The sequence below is a fragment of the Trachurus trachurus genome, assembly GCF_905171665.1.
Source record: "Trachurus trachurus genome assembly, chromosome: 13".
NCBI classification, from domain to species: Eukaryota; Metazoa; Chordata; class Actinopteri; order Carangiformes; family Carangidae; genus Trachurus; species Trachurus trachurus.
Window position 1 is genome coordinate 27,422,955 of NC_139892.1, and position 21,554 is coordinate 27,444,508.

A 21,554-nucleotide genomic window follows, 5' to 3' on the forward strand; every position below is an offset into this window, starting at 1 on the left:
GTTGATAACATGCATGACCACTTTGAAGCTAATCAGTTGGCTATGATGACTATTTGTTCCAGGCCACTGGGGCCAACACTGGGAATGAAATCAGCAGCCAGACTGATTTCACACTCAAGCCAGTGACGAGAAATTGTATGTTTGCAACAAGGAAACTGTGAAGTCTAAAGGCTATTTCCCATCCACCCCCCACCCCTATCCCCGGAGCAGAACTTGGGAGTCAACAATCCAGCAAGTACAGGCTCTCACACTCACAGAGACCCACAGGCACAAACAGATATAGACACAGATACACTCAAGTACAGAGAGAAGAAGAGATGAAAAACACACAGTCTCTACAACTGTTATGTATCAAATGAAACTACAGAAACTAAAATTTTAATTTCACACTTATTTCGATAAAATATACGTTTGCTAAATTGAATCAGTGTTCAGTAGCCATCTACTCTACATTCAAATGCAGTTCTTATCTGTATTATGTACTGTATACAGACAGAGAAATACGCAAGGACATCATGGAGTCCTATGAGACACACCAATGACAGACACAAAAGGCTACTGTTTGCAAAGAGTACCTGATTGCACTGCAAATTATTCCCTCTGCCTATTATGAATTCCAAAATTATGATTGTGTCATTTTTTTAACTGATGGAAACTACTGCAAAATACTGTGCATTCTCCAATTCAGCACACAATTAGCAAAGGGCTCCTAAATTAATTAGCTTTGCTGAACAAACAGAGGCTTTTAGGGGATTAGAGGAATTATTAGAGTGTGTGAAGAGAATACAGTCATGGCATATTTTAGCTCATCAATTTCCCATTGTTCAGGGCAAAAGATGCATTTTCCCTCCCAAAACACCATGTAAAGATACTGTAATTGGTGCAACTACCCCACTGATTGACACAATGACAGCAGCAAATACACCTCATGCTCTTACCAAGTCTGAGGCACTGACGCATCAGGCCGCCAGAGGACATGTTCTTCTCAGCCTCAATCTCACTGAAGTTGAGGGAGCTTGAGAACACTAGCACGTCGACCATAACCATGAGACGGGACAGGAATGTGATGGCTGTCTCCGAGGACATGCCCTGCGTTGCCTCGATGTTGTCCAACTCAGTCTTACACAAGTAAAAAAAAAAAGAAAAAAAGAGGACACCATTTAAGTTTCAAATGTACAATGTACAAAGAGTTTTTTTTTTTTTTTTTTTTTTTACAGTGAAGTAAAATAATACATAATAGAAATATAAAAAGAGTGCCATGCCACACATATAAACACAGTGGTATGTGATGCTGAATTTAGGAGAAAAAAACTCAGTGGCAGCCTGGCAGGTCAGGAAAAGGACAGGACTATTATAATGTGAGGGTGAGTGGGGTCTCTTCTCAGAGGAAACAGACATATTATTCAAAACTGTAGAAATTGGTTGAGAGTTACAGTACATCATGATTCAGCTGCTTGTCTAACTCCACCAAACATGCTTAGGGGCCTTGTCCAAACCAGCCATTCTTTCGTTAGCTCTCTTATCCTTATCCATACAATATACACTGCTGCCAATAAAATATTTTTTTTTACCTCTGCTCATAAAATTATTTTTACAATGTGATTAATTCTTGATAGATACACAATATATATTCTCAAAACTTTATTGATCAATCTCTTCCAAACATATCACTGTGAAAATTAAACCACAATTAACCTTTATAATTGGAATAAAAAGAGGAATGTGTCTGAAAACAAAATTATACCAACTTTATGGGCAACAGTGTATAGAACAATGCCATTTGTAAACATGATAACACATTTGAAGATTAATTTAACGAAAAACTAATTAAAAGAGAGAAATAAATTAAAGAAGAGACATTAAAATAGCATAAAGACCTACCTTGGCACTCTAGACATGTAGAGACAAAATAAACAAAAGAAATCAATTTCAATTCAAGACAAATTAAACGTAATTATTACAGTAGATCGATGAAAATAAAGATGAACAACACACAGGGCAGTTAGTTACATAAAAAATGAAAAACATAAACACTTGTACCAGGCCATATAGCTTCAGCATTAACTTTAGCAGTGTGAAACTAGCAGTGAATATAGGTAGACGCAATCAAAAAATATGAATAAGTCATTTTCCTCAGATACATACTATAATGTTGTGAACTATAATAGACAACCATAGACCAAGCACCTATAATAAGTGACCACTAGATGGCATTATACACCTTCAAAGAAGATAGCAAGGTTCACTTACAGAGGGAGAGGTGGCTGCTGAGAGAAGGGGCAAAATCCCTCCACAAGCGATAATGATGTTGTCTACCATTTGTGAGATGAGATGGATGGTGTTGTGGACAAAGATGATGTTTTCATTGCTATTAACAAAGTCCATGACAGATTTGGTGGAGTGGCTGTAAGGGAAGGTGGAGAAAAAAAAACATCATTATAGCTCCAAGCATTTTTCCCATTATATAAATCATTGGTCAATTTACTGTGGAGTAAACACAAAGGCATTTATAGGCTGTATATAAAAAACCAGATTCAATATGTCAAAAACAGAAACACAATGTTGTGATAGCTCTGATTCAGAAGGGCAACGTGAATATCACTACAAGCACAGAGCTCAACCTCCCTCTCTCTCTCACATAAACCACTTCACACACCTCCTCCAGACATGGACGTCACTCTCCAGTGCAAACAGCAGGTCAGTGAGTAGTCTCTGGTGCATGGCTGACCATTTGAACTCTGGGATGCGGAACATGGTGGTGCGCGGGCCGGGGCTGAACTGGCGTCGCTGTTCCTCTGTCATGGGTGTCCCCCTGAAGCCCAGGTCCACATGTATGTCCCGCTCCATTTGAGTGGCGAGACGGCCGTGCAGACTCTGATGGGAGACCGACTAATAATTACAATGAATTAATCACCATCGCATACACAATCACTGTAGGTCATGAGATACTGTGTACACACAGACGAGCAACTGATCCAGTTCCTGTCAAGATCAATGGAGCATATTTAATAAGAAATAATTCTACTGTCATAATATTCACTGTGAAAGATAAATTGCCAGATTAAAGAGAATCCTGGAATAACCTCACCTGCCTGAGGGTAAAGAAGAAAATACAACAAGCTCAATGCAACCTCTAAACACAAGATGAATGAGTCAGCAAGGTGCTGCAAAAAAAGCCTGTTTAAAAAGCAGCGGCAATGAATTGAACATGAGCAATTATGCAACAGTACAGCTAGGTTTAAAAATAAATCCTACCTCCCACTGGCCCTCCACCAGTGACCCAGTCTAGGCGAAAGAGCCTGACCTCTGAGAAAGAGCAGAGCTCACACCACAGAAGGGGAGCAATGAACAGCTCCCAGGCGATTGTTGCAGAATAATGCTTTGTCTATTTCTGCCCTTCTGTTGGCTCAGCCAACTATTCCGGCAACCCAGTTTCCTGGGTCTCAGAGGGATGCTGCCTGATGTGCACCAGGCCATTGTGTCCCCATTACAAGCAGAGTTGGGGAAGCAAATGATCCCTACGGATCTGATGAGATAGAACTCTTCATGAACAGCCAATGTATCCTGACAATGGCAAATGGTCTCCCTTGTAACTTTCCGCCAGTTGACCCTGGCACTGCTACGTTACACAAATATTTTTTCCAATGTTATATTTTCCTCTGACAAACACTTTGTTATGCCTGTGGTAAAGTTAGTGACCCTTTATTCCATGAATCTGAAAACTGGAAGACTGCCAACTCGATAATTTACATGAATGAACTACATGACAAACCTGTGTGGTGGCTGTTGTCTGAATCTTCTTCAGTTCCTTGTCTTTGCCATCATCCGATCTCTCCGTGTCAGAAATGCTGCTTGTTGCATCCGCCGCACTGCTGGTCTTACTGGCCGAGGTGTCCCCTTCAGATACAGCTGCAGCCGTGCCCTCGGTGACCTCGGGGCTTTTGAAGGAGGTCTCAGACTCAGTAGCGGCCACAGAGCTGGTGCCACCCAAAGCTGCCTGTAGTTCAAACTCATCCTTTTCTAGGATACTAGGTAAGGAGCTGAGCTCAGAGCTGCCGGTCATGTGAGCTAGAAGGCCCAGGTCATCACTGGCACTGGTGTGCACTGGAGGCTCAGGGATGGGCAGGACCAGGGGCTCAGCCGGACCGAGGTCGGGCAGGAGCTTGTCCTCCATGCTGCCTGTCACCTTGCCAAACAGGAAGTTGTTGCTGCTCGGGATGCTGTCCTTGTCATCGTCTAGCGTGATTAGGGGGGCTGTGTTTTGATCATCCATGCTGCCCTTTGGCAACAACACACTGTTGGCATTACTAAGTTTTTCCACCGCAGCACAATAAACGTTATCCAACAGGGAATCCACCTCCACGAGGTTTCCATTCTCAGATACTCCCAGAGTTTCAGAAGTTAAGTCCAGATCATCCAGTTTCACCTCAGTAGCCTCCACCTTTTCAGCCTTGATGTCCACCAGAAGGTCATGAACCTCGACCCTGACCCCGTCTACTGTTCCTTCTTTCACACCCAGAGCCTCTTCAGGCCCCTTTCCTTCAGCCAGCAAGTTGCGTGACTCAGCACTCTCATAGTCCGTCTCACTCTCAGGTGTCTGGGAGTTATCATCCATTTCCCTAATGGCACCCTGAATGCCAGAGGCCTGAGCAGACAGACCAGAGATGGTACTGACCAATCCTTTCTTCCCTTTCTTGATATTCTCCTCCTCCTGTCGCTGGTACTCTTCATACATCTTAGCCAAGTACTCTTTATGCGCCTCATATGTCACCTGCAATAAATTGCCATGTTATAGGAGATGTTAGCCACGTGTCCCAACAGCTGGAAAGATCAGCACAGAAAAAGATTGACAGGTAAGATAATATAGAATAGATTTCTTTTTTTTTAAAAAAGGTCTCCTTCAACAGCAGAGGTCAGTGTTTCTTCTTTGTTGTGCCTACTCACCTTGGAGTGGGCTATAGAGAGTGTATCCACCCACACACGCCATCCCCCCCACTCATATTTGATGGCATGGTAAAGCAGAATACGAAAGATGTTGTACACCATCTCAGTGATCTTCTGCTCATCAGAGTTTTTGGGATTGATGTAGCCAAGAGAAAACATCCAGTCCTGCCATACAGAGCACTGAAGCAGACACCTGTAATGCACACATCACGGTACAATTAGCAGATCAAATCTAAAGCATCTACGGCAAATAATAGTTGAAATTAACAGTTTAGAGAAACTGTGACCCTCTTATCTTCTGCAAGTTTTACATTTATAATTGATGTTGGAGGCAGAAGGAATCATTTTCAACGACATTCTACTTTTGAGTTTTTCATTCAAAAATGAAAATGATCTAGGCCAGCCAATTAATCTTTCTACTCCTTAACCTTAATCCTCAACATCTTTCCTGGTGTCAAAGGAGCATACAGTGCTATCTGGAATTTGCAAGTCCCAGGACAACAGATTGTTTTGAACATTTGGCCGCTCATATATTTATTTCTTTGTTTATTTGGCAGCGGTAAGTTACAAAATAAAATAAACAGCCAAAACATTTAAGTTAAGTGTTTGGTTTTGTTTTTTTCTTTCAATTTAACAGTTAGACTTCACAAAGAACTCACTGACTATTGCTTTTATGCTAATTATGTTGTTGATTTAGGTCAGTGGTTTTCATCAGACCTATAATTTGATTGCAATATAACTTGTAATTGGAGTTTTTTGTGTGTATCATGAGGTGAGTGAAAAAGAGAGTTGGGAGTGGGAATGAGCAACTGTCAGAGAAACATCTGCTGAAGAACATGTGCACGTTTAAGGATGATTTACCTTCAATATGAGCCTATTAAACATGGTACAAAGAAGAGGACAACACAGTGCCTTGTTTTCTTCTTGCTAGATACCTTAATCAGCAAGATAATTGAAAGAGTGGGCGAGGACAGGGTGGTTTAAGTTCTGCTCACCGTCTGTTCTCTCGGCTGTTGCTGAACAGTTTGATCATGTCTGAAAGGAAGAGCCGCCGAACCTCCATCAGCTCGGTGCTGGGGGCAGAGCTTTTCAGTAAGGTTGCCACCACCTTTAGAATCACTGGTGTGACATACACACAAACATAAATACATACACATTGTCAATTTTACTGGAGAACAAAATACCTTCAGAAGGAATAAAACTCAGTGTGACACATAACAAACTCACTCGGGTTCTGAATCTTGACAGTGGAGTCAGGCTCGGGGTGAGGTTTGTGAACTACCTGTGTGCACACCTGCTCTGTCAGGATCTGGTGACAGAAGCAGGGAGAAGACAGCAGTCACACAGTCTGTACACAGAGACCAGTGCTTCAGTAACGTCGGGACATTCGAGTGGAGAAGAGTGTCGGTACCTCATACAGAGTGTTGTAGGTCGTCACCGTCACAGTGTTGGTGTGCAGTATGAGCCTCTCTCCCAGGAGAGTAAAGAGGCTGTGTGTGTGCATGATCTCCACCTTCCTCCTGTGGATAAACACACACAAACACACACTGAGACATAATGGTAAAGTGGCTTGTTTAGAACTCCCTAAGCCACTGAAAGGATCAGTGAGTGCCGTCAGCTTGTTTCCCTATTCTCACCCACAGGGAGCCGAGCTCTGGAGACAAGTGTCAGGAACTGCATGCTGTCATAAATTGGGGGAATTTCGTTGGAGGGTTTGCAGGATAACGAAGTTAGCCTGTCACTGGGAAGGGCTCCAAATACAACAGAGGCATACCACAGGTGAAGAGGTTCAACAGTGACAAAATATTTCTGCAAACAGCACAAGGACTGCTGTCATCATGCTAAGCCAAAGCTGCTCTAGTCCGCTGCCACTGCCTCAAGAGTTGGGACTTTCCTAATAAGTAGGCTTTTTTTGTATTTTGCAGAGGGTGGCAAATTGGACGCTTAGGATAAGAGGAACATTTCTCTCAACTGCATAAAATGTGAATATTGGGGAAAAAAGGGCAAACTGATTATGCATACTGTACAGTACTGTAGCAAGATGAGGTGGAACTTGTACAACTCCTACTCTACCAACATACAGTACAGTGAGATATTGAGCCTTGTTGTAAATGCTTTCAATCCAAGTCCAAATAAAATCACTCCTAATATTGTTTTGATCAGTTAAGTTAAAATAAAGACAGATTGTTTAAAATATGAAAACTGGAGGTATACTATGAAGCACATTCATTATGTTTTTTTATCTTTAACAAATGCAGTGAAACTCTGACATTTTGTGGAAAAATATGTTTTGCCTGAAGCTCTATTTAGTTTTTCTCTGCCACGTGGTCTCAATAGTAGTACAACACATCCGTGTATTGCATCACACAACATCTCTACATAACATCATATTATGACAATGTTACAGTACCATCATCTAATATCACTGAGCTAATAAATACAAAATGACAAAAAACAAAAAAAAAAAAAAAAAACCCTAACCCACTAGAGCTCATAGTAAATTAACTACTCTTAAAATGAATGAAAGTGAAAAATGAAAGCAGGCGGTCATAAAGTGCTCATGTCCCTTCAGCATAGGCCTTTCACTTGTGCCTGGGGCAGTCTAGCATGGGCTTACATCTGCCCTTTCTCCCCATTCAGCAGACACAAGTATCACCACAACACCTGGTGCTCCACCACAGTAAGCCAGGCACAGAATCCCTGATATCTTCTTCATCCGACCCTGCATGATCCCACATCTTGAATCACAGGCTCTCGTTCCCTCCCTCCCCCTCTCCCTCTCCCTCTCCCTCTCCCCTCCGATGTGTTGTGCAGCATACCCAGGATTTGCCGGCATCCTAGCAGATAGGCTGTAATTTATTTCACTCTCTGGGACAGTAACTTGGAACTCTTCCACCCCTCTCTTTGGCGAAATAATGGTTTAGGGAACAACGCCAGGAGTTCAGGTGTTCTACCAAGAAGTGCACCCTAATTAGCAAAAATGGCATCCAGTCAAAAGTTTTTGACTCTTTTAACTGTGCATTTTTTTCAAACGAGCTATAGGGACAGATGAATCATCTGTTACAGTAAGTCTGTTTAAAGATTTCTCAGTTTATAACCAGCTTCCCATATAGATGCTACAGCAGACACTGTATGGACATGGATATGTACAATAGATGACAATATTAGACATGCATTAGACACCTGTTCTTTAAATAACTTGTCGGGGTGCTATCATTATAGTAACTACTTGAAGTGTGTAATTACACAGAATGGCTTACTTACTTGTGGCCCAAATGCTTGAGGAAGTACCCAAGGACTTTGAGGGATTGTACTCGAATGCTTTCACACTTAGAGGCCATGAGCTTGTAGATTACTCTGGAATAGACACAAGCAGTGGAAGCTGTGCTCAGTCGTGACAGAATAAAATATAGTCCTGTTGATGAAAAGGCCCTGCGCTGGTTAGCTGACAACCACTTTCCTTCAGAGTGAATTTACATTAGCATCAAATGAATGTCCCAATGAAAGCAGCCCGCTTTTCCCTAGAACCCACAAGTAGTACAACGCTGCGTGCATTTATATTTTATGGGATCACATGATGAAGTTTGATCATCCATGTCATACTGTGAAATCAATATGTTAATATTGTTACTTTTCCATGCATAGTTTATTTCTCACTGAACATATGAATTATTCACACGCGCAGAGTGAAGCAGCACAAGTGTTAGGTGCTTCGGTCTATTTTGTGAAATCACCTCTTCATTTTTTGTGTGCGAACAGCGAAGGAATTGTGTCTTCCCCGAGGGGCTTACCGTATTCCATTTCTCTGGTCAAAAGCAGGGATCATAGAGGCTGGATGCTCAGACATTAGGGCTACCACCAACTGCAACACATCATGCAGATTCTCGTCCTGCAGACAAGCCAGAAGAGAAAGATAATGACAAGGAGACAGTCAGAAGCAGGATGATGAGAGAGAATACAAATGTTCCTTTTTTGCCCAGACTCTGTAAATGCAAATGCAGCATAGATATAAAGTATGTGTTTTGCAAGTGTATCACCTGCAATAGCTGAATACACCTGGGCTCCCTTGTATACTTAACAACAGGGGGCAGCGGCTGGCCATTGTACAGTGAAAAGTGCACTAGCAACTAAGAAGATTAATTCATCTTGGTGATTAGTTTAAATGCTGGAGAAAAAAAAAAAACTCCTCCTAGAATAGCAGCTAAGAAAATGAAATGTGACCTTGAAGCTTATTGCAGCAGTATGGCACAGACACAAACAGTGAGAGAACAGACTCTCATGTACGTACGTACCTCATGCATTGTTAACAAATAATTGAGGATGCTCTGCAACTCATCCTCCTTCACACCTCGGTCCTGAAAGAAAACAGAAACAGAAAAAGAGATTCAAAAGTGTAATTGGAAAAGCACTCTTCTGCATTATAAATGTACAGCATGTCAGCTCATGTTCTGAGAAAAAACCTTGACAATATTTTTACATCTCCGCTCCATTGCAAGATACAGAATAGATATTAAATATTACCAGAGGGCCAACACCAGGTGCTTTGGCATCCAGTGTGCCAGTTGTTATAGTTGTATTTAAACTGGTTGTGTAATTCATGTACCTGTGATGAGGCTGAACAGCCAGATAACTCTTGTTTGTCTAAGAACCTGGTGCAGCTGGGTGAGAACATGTTGCCAAGCCTGTTGTGTCTAGTGTTAAAACGCCTGTTGTTATTTCTGCCCCGGAAACGAGATGTGAGCAGAAATACACCAACCTCAACTGTGTGAAACACTGAAAAAACACCTAGTCAAATGTGTGAAATGTGCTTCAGCATTACAATGTATTGTTCCACTGTGTTGATCAGGAAGTGTTTTTTTTTTTTGTTTCAATAAATTTTAAAATTATTTGGCCAATCAAACACCTGAACAATGACAAGCGAGCTAAAAGTGACGTTTTCAAAGGAATAACTTTGTCTAAACCAGTCAGTAAACCCAAAGGAAACAGCAGATTTGTCTTGTTTCAAAAGCTGGGAAGGTTTGGTAGCTCTACGTGACAAATAACATAAATGATTAAATACATAATCATCAAAAGTGTCATTTATTCATTTTCTCTAATTAATGATTTCATTAGAATTTTTATGACATTAAAGTTTTCTTCCAAGCACTTGCATTTTTTAAAATAAACAAATCAATAAATGTATAGAACTGAATTTATTAAGGAGCAGACTGGCAGAATGTTTTAGAGGATAACACAGGAAGAGTTCCTGAAAATCTCCATGTTTTCCCAGTGTAGCTCAAAAATCAAGACGTGTGAGGGCTGTGAGGCATGAAGACAGGTGGAATATACCTTCAGGATGAGTTGCTTGAGGAAGAGGAGCATGAATGCCCGCAGAGAAATTATTTCTTTCTGGGTCGGCCTTGGACCATCTGTAGTTGGAGAGGGAGTGAAAGAGGCAATAAAAATGAGAAAGAAGGAAGAGGAACCAAATAAGATATCTCTCTATTCTGTTGTCTGTTTTCCAGTCTCAACTACGTTTTCTGTGTTTTACCGGTAATTTTATTCATGATTTGTTTTCATAATCTAAAGTTCCTTTTTGATGTTTTTTGACTGATAATGAAATATTTCTCTTGTGGATGGCTTGTCTTCTTCTTCTTTGAGCTTTGGGAAAAATAAAATAAAATAACACAGGGACAACCTTCAAAGTCATCATCGGTTTACTTTGCTGTGTCATTGGCTTTCTACTTATTTCCTTGATTCACCTTGGATGTGTGTATCAAAAGTTTCCCAGGTGTTGCCAACAGTCTAAACGGAGAGTGTGAGCCAATCTCCCACTTTGGAAGAAAAAACTTTTACATTAACAATTAGTAGAATGTAGTTAACATGCATTGCATACTTCCGGTACATAAGCTATCATTCAGCACGAGTTAATTTGTCATTTATACTGCATCGAAAGTCTATGAGTATCCCAGGTAGCCTTGGCCATAATATAGTGCCCAGGCAGCCAGCCCAAGGTCAGCACAGTCACACCTGCCCATCACATTGGCCAAGATCTCATTAAAAACTACCCAGAATGCATCTGCCAACTTAAGGTCACTTTGGCACGCTGAAGTTAGCTTCACATTGTAATCCATCCCTGTCATGAATCTCATTCCACATTTGATGGGCTGAAAGCTGTCAGCAGGTGTACATATGTCCTGCAAATAAAGAAAAATGGCACGATATGACAGACAGAATTGACTAACTGTCACATCACACAGCTATTGCTGCTTTACTGGTTTGGTTGGCACAAGAATTAATTTTGACACCACAAGATCCTATTCAATATGCCAAGATCTTTTACTTCTAACCAAACTGTGTTTCCACGTACAATGAGTTTGCACACTAATGGGTTACCGCAGCAGCCGGATCAATGCAACACAGAGCTTTTCTCTCAGGCACATCAGAAAATACAAGATGTGGTGTACGTTTCCACTTACAACAAACAAACATGAATCCTTTTAAGATTAGCAGCACTCCCACTTTACCACAAAGGCTCCGTTTTGGCGGTAAAACTGGCATGTAAATCATAAAGTGTTTTGAATTGCAGAGGTATAAAATGACATTAACTGAGCCAACTACAACACAAACAGACTTTCAGGGAAAATTCGTCCCTCGCTGCTTTCTTCCCCTCTTTTGTTTTTTTTTTTAAACCTGAACCTCCACTTTGGCTGGACACATGTTCATTTGAACTGGGGACAGCGCCATGATGACAGATACAACAGCAGCAGACACCTGACCATCCTGCTGCCCTAACAGCCAGTCAATGTAATCAATGACGAGGCTCTCTGAGGTTGCAGGGGGATGGCAAGTGCTACTGCATCCTGACACTGATTAATAGAGTGAGAGAGGAAAACCCAGTGCAGGGACAGACCCTGACATGGAAGGGATGATAAGAACATTATTACCGCAGCCACTGCATCCAAGTTATTCACAACCAATTATGCTCAGCAGCTCTGCACAGCTCCTTTTTCACAATCACAGATTGCTTCACTTCCTGAATCCCAAGGGCACGAGGAGAGAGTGTTTATTGGAAAACAATTTATGTCCATGTGATTAATGCAGGAATCTCTTTTCAGCTTATGATAATAAAGTCACACAAAAAACACATTAGCATGCACTCTGTATACTTGTGCAAACGATTAAACACAATATAAGAATAATCGTGTTTTCACTACTTAAATGCTTTTAAATACATAGACTGATAAAACACTAAAATATACCAGATAACCAGCCTTGTTCTCTCATAGTGTCTGCTCTTTAAGGTATCTTAAATATGTTGGCCTTCAACAACAGTAATTGGACACAAACAGGGCAACCATGAGAGAATAAACATTTAAAAGTGAAATTGTGAAGCTCATCGCTACAGTATCTCAACAACAACAAGTGGATTTTCCAGGCATAAATATAGAAATCCTAAGCCATTCCCTGACCTCCCTGTAACCAGTAATTTCTGTCTCTTATGATATTAATTCATCAGAAGGAAGGCGCATGCAAAAATCAATTCACCCACAGGGCTTGATCAGATTATTCCTTTGAAGCGCTTCTACCTGACTGTCACTGGTGATTTCTCCTATAAAAGGAACAAGATGAAGCCGGCTCAAACTGAACGTGGTGACTGGCCAAGCAGCTTTACTTCCCATCTCATCACTCATTATTTAGTAAAACAGAGGCAGGGCAGAGACAGAGACAAAGGGAGAGTGATAGAGATTGAGATAGATTATGTGTTGGCTTGCGGGTACATGTCACAGGCTGAGAGAAGTTGAGCAATGGGCATCTGCCTGTGAGTGCCTGCAGTGATTCTGTGTATAACCGAATGATACATGGCTTTAATTTGATAGCACTCTCTATTAAGACCTGAGGAATAAAAAGAAAAGGCACTTCCAGAAAAGAAGTGAGTAGCTGGAGGAGCTCTGTTTTAAATGTCTTCTCTGTGTCCTATAATTGAACACTTCATTATCTGCGTGGTTCTCTCCCTCTTCATACGTGTCTTTGTTTGGTCATTTCTCAGTTTGGAAGGACAGAGAGAAAAACTGCCCTGCCAAATCAAGTGCAGATCAATGGAACCAGTCCCACACTGAAAATTACCTACAGCAAGAGGGTGATCCATTCAGAGATATGTCTCCCCCACAAACTCTGCCATTTTCTCAGACCATTACAATCTACCAGAGATTCAACAACAATCAGCACAATATTTATAGTTCTACTTGAAAACTTGACATATAGAGAAGGCTAACATAAAAAGCTCATTGCAAGAGGGAGCAGGAGTCCAACACGCACAACTATTTGCAATTGAGATGAGAGTCAGTATCTCAGGTTTCTTCATCAAACACACACATAAATTGTGTGTTTGTTGACTACCAACCAATGCTTTTAAAGATGTGTACTTCTTTGACAATATTCTAGATAACTAACTACTACTACTACCACTACTACTACGTAGACTTCTACTGTACTACTGTGTTTCTATCAGTTTCTTCGCAGTCGTTGGGGTCTTCAGTGAGAATAAACTCTCCACTCTTCTTTCTGCTTCTGCTTCTTTGAGATGACAGAGCTCATCACCGTGTTCCTCTTAAGTTTCCCTTAAGCTCCAACACCTTGTGAGGGAACCTCATTTGGGCAATCAGCACTAGAGAACTCATCATAACGACATCCATCCACTTCACACTCATGTTCTGGATGATTTGGTCCTGAATCTTGCTCTATCTCCCGCACTAGTTCCAGTTCTCCTGCTGACCAGAGACATGACTATACATGTTTTATAGACAGGCATCATCATTCACCTAATTCAACGCTGCCTTTGACTGGAACTCAGCTGGCAATAATCAAGACATCTACCCCTACACACAGGGTTCCTACACATTTGAAATTTCCAAATTCCATACTTTTTCCAGACCCTAATTTCCAGATTTCTCGGTAAAAAAATTCAAATAATTTGTGATATTTGAGTAAATAGTTGTGCATTATATAAAAAAAATCATGCAATTAATAATTTGTTTTCATTTGTATTCTGAATGTGTATGCCATTATGTAACCAAATAGTTTCCAGGAGATTTTAGCTATAGGTAGCACATACAAAAATAATTAACCAGATAACTTCAGATAAGACCAAACCCAGATAAGATATTAAAGGACAATTCCAGGCGAATTCAACTAGGGGGTGTATTTTCATATCATTTTAGGTCTAAAAGAAGGAATCTGAAGATTTTCAGTTTAATCGCTCCTGTTTTGCGGTAGTTGCATCTGTCCCCGCATCCCCACGGCAGCAATGAATGGGAGTGGATGTAAGTTCCGCTGTTTAGGCTGTTTACAGCCCTCAAAGCCGCAATTTTTTTCCACAGACAGCGTCAGATGGCTACTCAAACATGCACCGAGAAGTTTATTTACTTCAAGCAAGCCGGCATGTTTGTAAAACTAGATCTAATTCAAAGTCTCCCGGAGTCTCGCGCGAGCCCGAAGTTGCAGTGCGCGGTGTATTCAGGCGCAGTTGGAGCTACCGCTTGTGTCATAAACACAGGAATATCAACTCTTTACTTGCTTGAAGTGTTTATTTTTTCCACAGACAGCATCAGGTGGCGACTCAAACATGCGCAGAGAAGTTTTTTTTACTTGAAGCAAGTCAAGAGTTGATATTCCTGTGTTTATGACACAAACGGTAGCTTTTCCCACTGCACCTGAATACACCGCGCACGGCAACTGGGTCTCGCGCGAGACTCCGGGAGACTTTGAATTAGATCTAGTTTTACAAACATGTTGGCTTGCTTTAAGTAAATAAACTTCTGGGTGCATGTTTGAGTCGCCATCTGACGCTGTCTGTGGAAAAAAATTGCGGCTTTGAGGGCTGGAAACAGCCTAAGCAGCGGAAATTACATCCACTCCCATTCATTGCTGCCGTGGCGACGCGCGGACAGACGCAACTACCGTAAAACAGGAGCGATTAAACTGAAAATCTTCAGATTCATTCTTTTAGACCTAAAATGATATGAAAATACACCCCAGAGTTGAATTCGCCTGGAATTGTCCTTTAAGATAAATATATTTCCATACAATAATTTCCATTTTCCATAGAATAATTTCCATTTTCCATACTTTTCCAGACCTGGAAATGTATAAAATCAAATTCCATACTTTCCATACTTTCCATACTTGCGTAGGAACCCTGTACACAGCACACTAACAGTGACGTTTTTGCAGAGATGACTGTGTTTAATGACTCTTCTTCGCAGTGGCGCATGGCAAAAGAAGCTACAGTGAAAAATAGTGTGTATGACTTTTTTGAGATCTGTGTTGATGCAGTATTTGGCTTAAAACTAATCAGATAATGATTTTTGTCTTGAGATAGTCCAAACACAGCAGAGCTTCGCTAACTAACTGCCTGAGGCTACACAGAAACACATTTTCCAAAAAAGTGATGCAGCATCAGAATTTATTATTCAACAGAGATGGAGGCAACAAAAAAAAACTACCTAGACAGTACAATGCAGTGGACACGATAGATATTAAGTCATGAGAAAAGTCCCTCTGATGTCCAAGCTAAATATAGTGCATCGCCCTAGAACATGAGCTCTAGATAGGTTCAGCTTTCATCACTTATTAAGTCTTGTAAAGTTCCGTTGCACAGTGTAAGAAGGGATAAGGGACACTGCACAGTGTGAGTAGATGGGATAAGGAACAAATTAAATTCAGGAAAAGTGAGATTGAGGCTGATGGTGTGGCCTAGCTTAGAGATGAGTGTCCCTATCGTCCCAGCGAGCCTCAGTCAAGAGGTCACTCCCACTATTAGTGGGAAATCAATTAGGATAAGTCAGTCCTGATAGGTCAGAATGTAGGCCGAGCGCCTGATGAGGCACATAAAGAGGCTAAAATGCTGCAATATTCAGTCAAATGTGGCACTGCTAATGAAAACTTTATTTCCATGTTGCAGTGTGAAAGTCACATGTGAAATATTAGCGTTCCTAACAACACTGACAAGGCAAACAACAAAAGAATTTTAGGAGAAATCACCTTTGACAGTGTCACAAACACTCCATCAATGTTGTGTGGCCCTTTTAAATGTATTCATTTTGATGGCTCAAAAAAGTATTTATGCATCCATAAAGGTACATAGGGATGAGTACCAAATTTGGTACTTTTACTGGTACCGACTGAATTCCTGCAGTAATTCCGAGTATTGGTTCACGTGAAATCAAACAGTACCACATTTCGGTGCTTTAACACTTGTGTCTTTGCGATAGTGGAGTGTGATGCGGACACAGAATGTATAAAAAACGTATTTACTTGTAAAGCTGCGTGCAGCACATTGCACCTTCTTGCCCAGCTCTCTTTCACTCATAAACTCATTGACTCATTGACTATCTGTCCTGAGTTCTTAACGGGCTGGCCCAGCCAACCCGCTTCGGGTCAGGAGGACTTCAACACCTGCAGGTCGGGCCGGGTCAGGTTTCAGCAAAAGGGAGTATCATTAATAAATATAACGAGAGAATCCAGGCCCCGTCCATACAGTAGGTACATGAGACGGAGTTACAACTGTCACAACACAAGCTTTCACAACCTCAAGGAAGTAGATTTCATTGGACCTTGGTGCAGCATAAACTGAGCACTCAGAACTGTTATAAAACCAGCCATTTACTATGACACAGATAGTTCCAGAAGAGAATAATGGGGAGCAAAACAGTTCAAGGACACTTTCACTTCCAACACAGCCTGCTTTGTAACATACTGTCATCCCATACTGTAGATCCCAGTCATACCACTGGCCCAGGTTTCAGCGGCCTAACACCCACACCAAGCACCCTAGTGAGATGACACTATTGATGTGGCTCGTCTGCCTCACTGCCATCTCCAGTGGCCACATTCCTAACAGCTGAGAGGCAAGCACTTCCATGTGGAGATGAGTCATTTTAAATGTGGGGGAGCTGCTGCCATTTCAGGAAGACACTTTGATAACAGGCTTGTGACTGCACACAATGGTTGTGATTGGTTCACTCCCAGTGATTTCCTTTCCAAAACACTGAGCTTCATTTGGATGAGCCTTCAGATGGATGGGAAACAGTTTATATAAACAACAACCCAAATCAAATCAAATCAAATCAAATCATATTTCATAGAGAAAAAGCAAAAACCACTTGGCTTGACTTGTGCTGGGAAAAAAAAAAAGAAACATGCTAAATGTGCTCACCGAGACCCTTTGGCATGATTCCACTGCTGTCTGCAGGGTGGACGGCCCAGTAGTAGTACTTCAGTGTATGCATGAGCTGAAGCACAGTGCCCACTCGACGAATTGTGTTATAGATGGTTGCCGTGCCAATGAACTCAGCAGAAAGGTATGTGTACAGAGAGAGCTGAACCTGGAGAGGGAACATACACACACGCATACACATATTATTAATTTAACAGTGTTCATTATAGTTTCTAAGTGCATACAATGACAACTTAATCCCCTGACCCTATACATTTTTAGATTAACTAGGACAATGTAACGTGGTGGACAGCACCAGCTGAGCCTATTATCCGTGCGGGTGTAAGGTAAGGATGGCCATTGACCCTATATTACTCAAATTCATAATTGTCGCAGCTCCACTCTGTTCATGGTGATTAGCATGTCCTCTGTAATTAGAAACAGACCTGACAAGAATACTTAATCCTACCACAGCCATTCCAGCTCTAAATACTGAGCGCCTGTTCTCATATGTCATAAATTATAGGATATTAATGAGTCAAACATGAGCCATGATGAAAGGCAGCGGTGTGGTTACGATGAGAGCATGGTGCGATATGGTTTGAGGCTACTGAAATTAAACACTGGAGATAACTGAACATCGCATTGCAGGTAATGTAATTTCCACGAGAACAGATAAATATAATGCATTCATAAAAATTGTATTTGTCTACTAGGACAAGGTCAGTGATCCCATGTAATTAATGCATATTGCATGATCCCATCATTCACGCAAGTGGCTCTCTGTACCCTGTGCAGCTTGAGTGTAGGGACAGAGAAAATGTGGACTTTTTGGTGTGTCCTAAGGGAGGGAGCCGACGTAGCTTTCTGTCCCAATGTAGCTAAAAGTGCTCTAACCCACTTCATTACCTCAGTTTTTCTCTCATTTTTTCCCTACCTCTTTCTCTACGCTCTATTTTGGAGGAGTGTCACAGGCAAGCCTCCAGACATTTTTGTATTTATTTCCTCCTTTTATTTATTCATGGCTTGGCCCCACCAGCAGCATTCCTGAGGCAAATGTATTTGCCACACAGACTCAGCTTCTTTGATATACCTCATCCTGTTTTTTCATGGGTCATTATTTAAAAGGAGCGAGAAAAAAAAACACATAACTCATCCAAAATATCTTAGTTGGGTTGAAGTGGAAACAAGTGATGATCTCTGCAACCACTTGATATGTTAGAAAGGGGAGAATATGCTGAATTTGGAGCATTTAATCCCTCCCACTTGACTTTAGACTTATCAGACACTGGCAACGGTTTGGTGAATGTCAATTAGGTCCTCCACATAGACTGTGAAGGGGTAAAACCATTTTTTACAACTAACAGAGTCAACATGGTTTTTGCATCAGAAAAACGTGGGTATTGAAATTTTTCCATCAGTAGTTGCATATCACCACTACTTTTACTACCTACACAAATGCATGGTACTACTGATGGCAATCTCACCAAAAGCGCCAGTGTGAGAGACACTTTAACACCAAGCAAAATGTCTGCTGGTACACAGGAACGTGAGGATTTACAATTTTAGGTCTCGTCTTTACCAAAACGATGATGATGCATGGGATAGCTGAAGATGCATGTGGTTGAAAGCTTCTGACATGCATCCGCTTCATCCTCACACATAATAACATGGGATGCGTTACCTGTAGGAGCTTACCTTGGCAGGAGTGTGGATCCAGATGGCTGCATTGAAGAGGATGTGGTCACACAGCTGCTTCAGCAGTGGTGCCCCATGTGTCAAACCGTCCAGATACTTTGCAAAGGAGAGGAACTGCTCTAATACAGCCCTGGTGATGTGTACGCGTGAGGACTGTGGAAAAAAGCACAAAGTCACATGAAAAAATAATCACATCACCAAGCCTCCTCTGCAGTGAGCATGTATCCTCCTCCCTGATAGTGACTGCATTTTGGAGAGCAAAATCCTACGCTAACTGTTCACAAAATTCCTAATTGCAAGACCCAGAGGTAGAAAAGCTAAATGTCACAAAGAGAAGAACCTCATTTGTAACTCTGTCACAAAGGTGGATCCTTTTAGGTTGAATGACCTTTTAGGGAGAGACATTTCAGAGGTCAGCAACAGAAATTAAAAAACTACAATTCCACCTTGCACTTGTCTGCCTCCACCACTCAGAGACCGGTTTCAGGTTACACCCCTGTTCATCCATATGCATATAAAACAAGAACCATTTGTGTGAATCCCTTAAAATAATTGCTGTGTCAATTCTCGAGTAGCGCTAAGAGAAGTCACAACAACATTGATAATTCGGCCACCAAAATCTAATTAATTTGTCTTCCAATGAAAGACCTTTTGGAGATATTGCAAGACAAGTCTGATGTGCCTGGATGTATTTGTTTTTATTTTAGCACATTTAAAAAATATATTTTATAAGATATTATAAAAGATGAAGGCATTTCTAATGCAACTACACATCACTTTATCAGTTCCCTTGTATGTAGGCTGAATTAAAGGATGTATGTATTTTCTGTGATCAGCAGATTAGCCTGTTAATATACTGTAGGTGAAGTTGATGTTACAATACAAGTGATGTTAGCATGTTAATATAGATGACAGATTGATCTACTTAGTCATTATGTCAAGTCATTAATGTAGGCTTAGTTAAAGGATGTCTGTATTTTCTGTGATCAGCGGGTTAGCATGTCAATATAGGTGACAAATTGATCTACTTAGTCATTATGTCAAGTCATAAATCTGAACGGCAAGTTGTAGATGGTTGACTTTGAGAAAATTTCACTTGGACAAGGAGTGTTACTGCTCCTGGCACCTGTTATCTGCCCATGTGGCAACTTGGTGAGGGCAGGAGAGAGAGAGAAATGAAGGCACTGGGAGAAGGGAAGGTGTGGCATAAACAGATCAGGAACAGATGGTGCGATATGTGGAAGTGTGAAACCTGGCAGCGGGAAGGAGGCAAGAAAAAACGGCAGCGCTCAGGTGCAGACTCTGTCTGGCTGTTAGTTAACAGCAGCTGAAGCCAGTAGGCAGGCAAGTCACTGAGTGACAAAGTGGTGTCATTTCTCAGTGCTCCAAAAAGCCAGCACTCTGGGGAGGCCAGCAAGCTGCTAGATCTGCATCACAAAATGGGTAAATAAAGACTGATGCAGAGAGAGAGAAACCAAGTGTGAGAAGGGGAAGAGATGTAGTCTCGTGGTGTTGTTCTTTTAGTGCTGTTCAGTTCAAAGACACTTCCAGGACTCTGCTACAGGCAATGGAAGATCATACTGTAGACAAGGCTTTGAGAATACAGACAAGATACAGTGCAGCTTGATAATGAGGTGAAACAAGTATCAAAAGCAGATGGGATTTTCAGTGAAAACCCTGTGAAGGCTGCACAGCAACCAATCACTTCCATTTATCACTCATGAGTGAAACAATGATTTATTTTGGACATACTCATTTGCCTGCAAGCATGCAAATTAGACAGTATTCATATTGGGAAGTAAAATGGGTTGATGTAGAAATGGCAAATTCTTGATAACTGATGAGTCACTGACTTTGACAAAAAATTGCAATATGTTACAAAGGCTCCACTGTACCTTTTCTAACAGGTATCCAATCACCAAAAAGCCCTTTCCTCCCAGCATCTGCTCCTGCATGGCCACGGAGCTCTTCAGCAGCTCAACCAGAAAGGCCAGGAGAGTGGCACTGCAAAGCAAGAATATACAATGCCTCACACAGGGATAAAATACACATCTAGTCTCACAGTCATCGGGTGGTGAGGGAGTTATTCTATCAAGTATAGCAGCATGAGGACGGGAAAAAAAACAAGGTCATTTTCAGAGGATGTCAGCAATCAGCTGGGAACTCCAGCTCACCACTTTCATCCCTCTTCAATTCAGAAGAAAAGGTTGGCTCGCTGAGCTCTCCGGAGACAGAGAGTGGTGTGGAAGGGCGAGTTGTAACAGGGTGTGTGTGTATGTGTGGGGTGCGGGGAGGGAGTTCAAGGGGCCAAGGCGGTGCACAGAAGGCAATTTTTTTCTTTGTAGCACTGCTTCTAAGTTGAAGCCCTTGGCTGAGTGACAGTGGTGCTCGGTGACACTCCTTAATCGGCTTTCCCTCTCTTTCTCCAGTGGCCTCCACTGTAGCACAACAATCACAAAGACACAATCACTCCTGTGCAGGAGTGTCCATATATTGCACATACACACACACTCATACTCTACACTGTTCACCTCACTCTTCTGTGCGCCAGTCTACCTCATCAGTTTGTTATTGCTCATTTCTCAGTACTTCTCCAACGTAGCCATAACTGGGCCAGAGGGAACACACAGAGAACTGGGTGACAGTCAGCTCTGTGTGCTCTGGGTTTAGCCTCTGATCCTTTACTTGCAAGCAAAGCTTCCTTTCAATTTGCCAG

At 41.6% G+C, this 21,554-nt stretch overlaps 1 protein-coding gene across 3 annotated transcripts in view; it reads right to left on the bottom strand.

Annotated features, from left to right (window-relative positions):
* The window catches only part of nbeab (neurobeachin b), a gene marked incomplete at both ends in the record, with an annotated part of 208,339 nt that overhangs the window by 101,073 nt on the left and 85,712 nt on the right, over positions 1-21,554 (bottom strand). For 2 of the 3 annotated variants that reach the window (XM_083984900.1, XM_083984899.1), the window contains 15 exons: positions 939-1,128; positions 2,251-2,404; positions 2,657-2,874; positions 3,773-4,771; positions 4,945-5,137; positions 5,940-6,063; positions 6,172-6,253; positions 6,356-6,464; positions 8,209-8,301; positions 8,736-8,833; positions 9,237-9,299; positions 10,273-10,352; positions 17,141-17,309; positions 18,839-18,991; positions 20,734-20,842. In XM_083984900.1, the coding sequence (XP_083841026.1) occupies positions 939-1,128; positions 2,251-2,404; positions 2,657-2,874; positions 3,773-4,771; positions 4,945-5,137; positions 5,940-6,063; positions 6,172-6,253; positions 6,356-6,464; positions 8,209-8,301; positions 8,736-8,833; positions 9,237-9,299; positions 10,273-10,352; positions 17,141-17,309; positions 18,839-18,991; positions 20,734-20,842 (2,834 nt within the window). The remainder of the gene's footprint in view (positions 1-938; positions 1,129-2,250; positions 2,405-2,656; positions 2,875-3,772; positions 4,772-4,944; positions 5,138-5,939; positions 6,064-6,171; positions 6,254-6,355; positions 6,465-8,208; positions 8,302-8,735; positions 8,834-9,236; positions 9,300-10,272; positions 10,353-17,140; positions 17,310-18,838; positions 18,992-20,733; positions 20,843-21,554) is intronic. The other variant, XM_083984901.1, reaches the window with a different exon arrangement.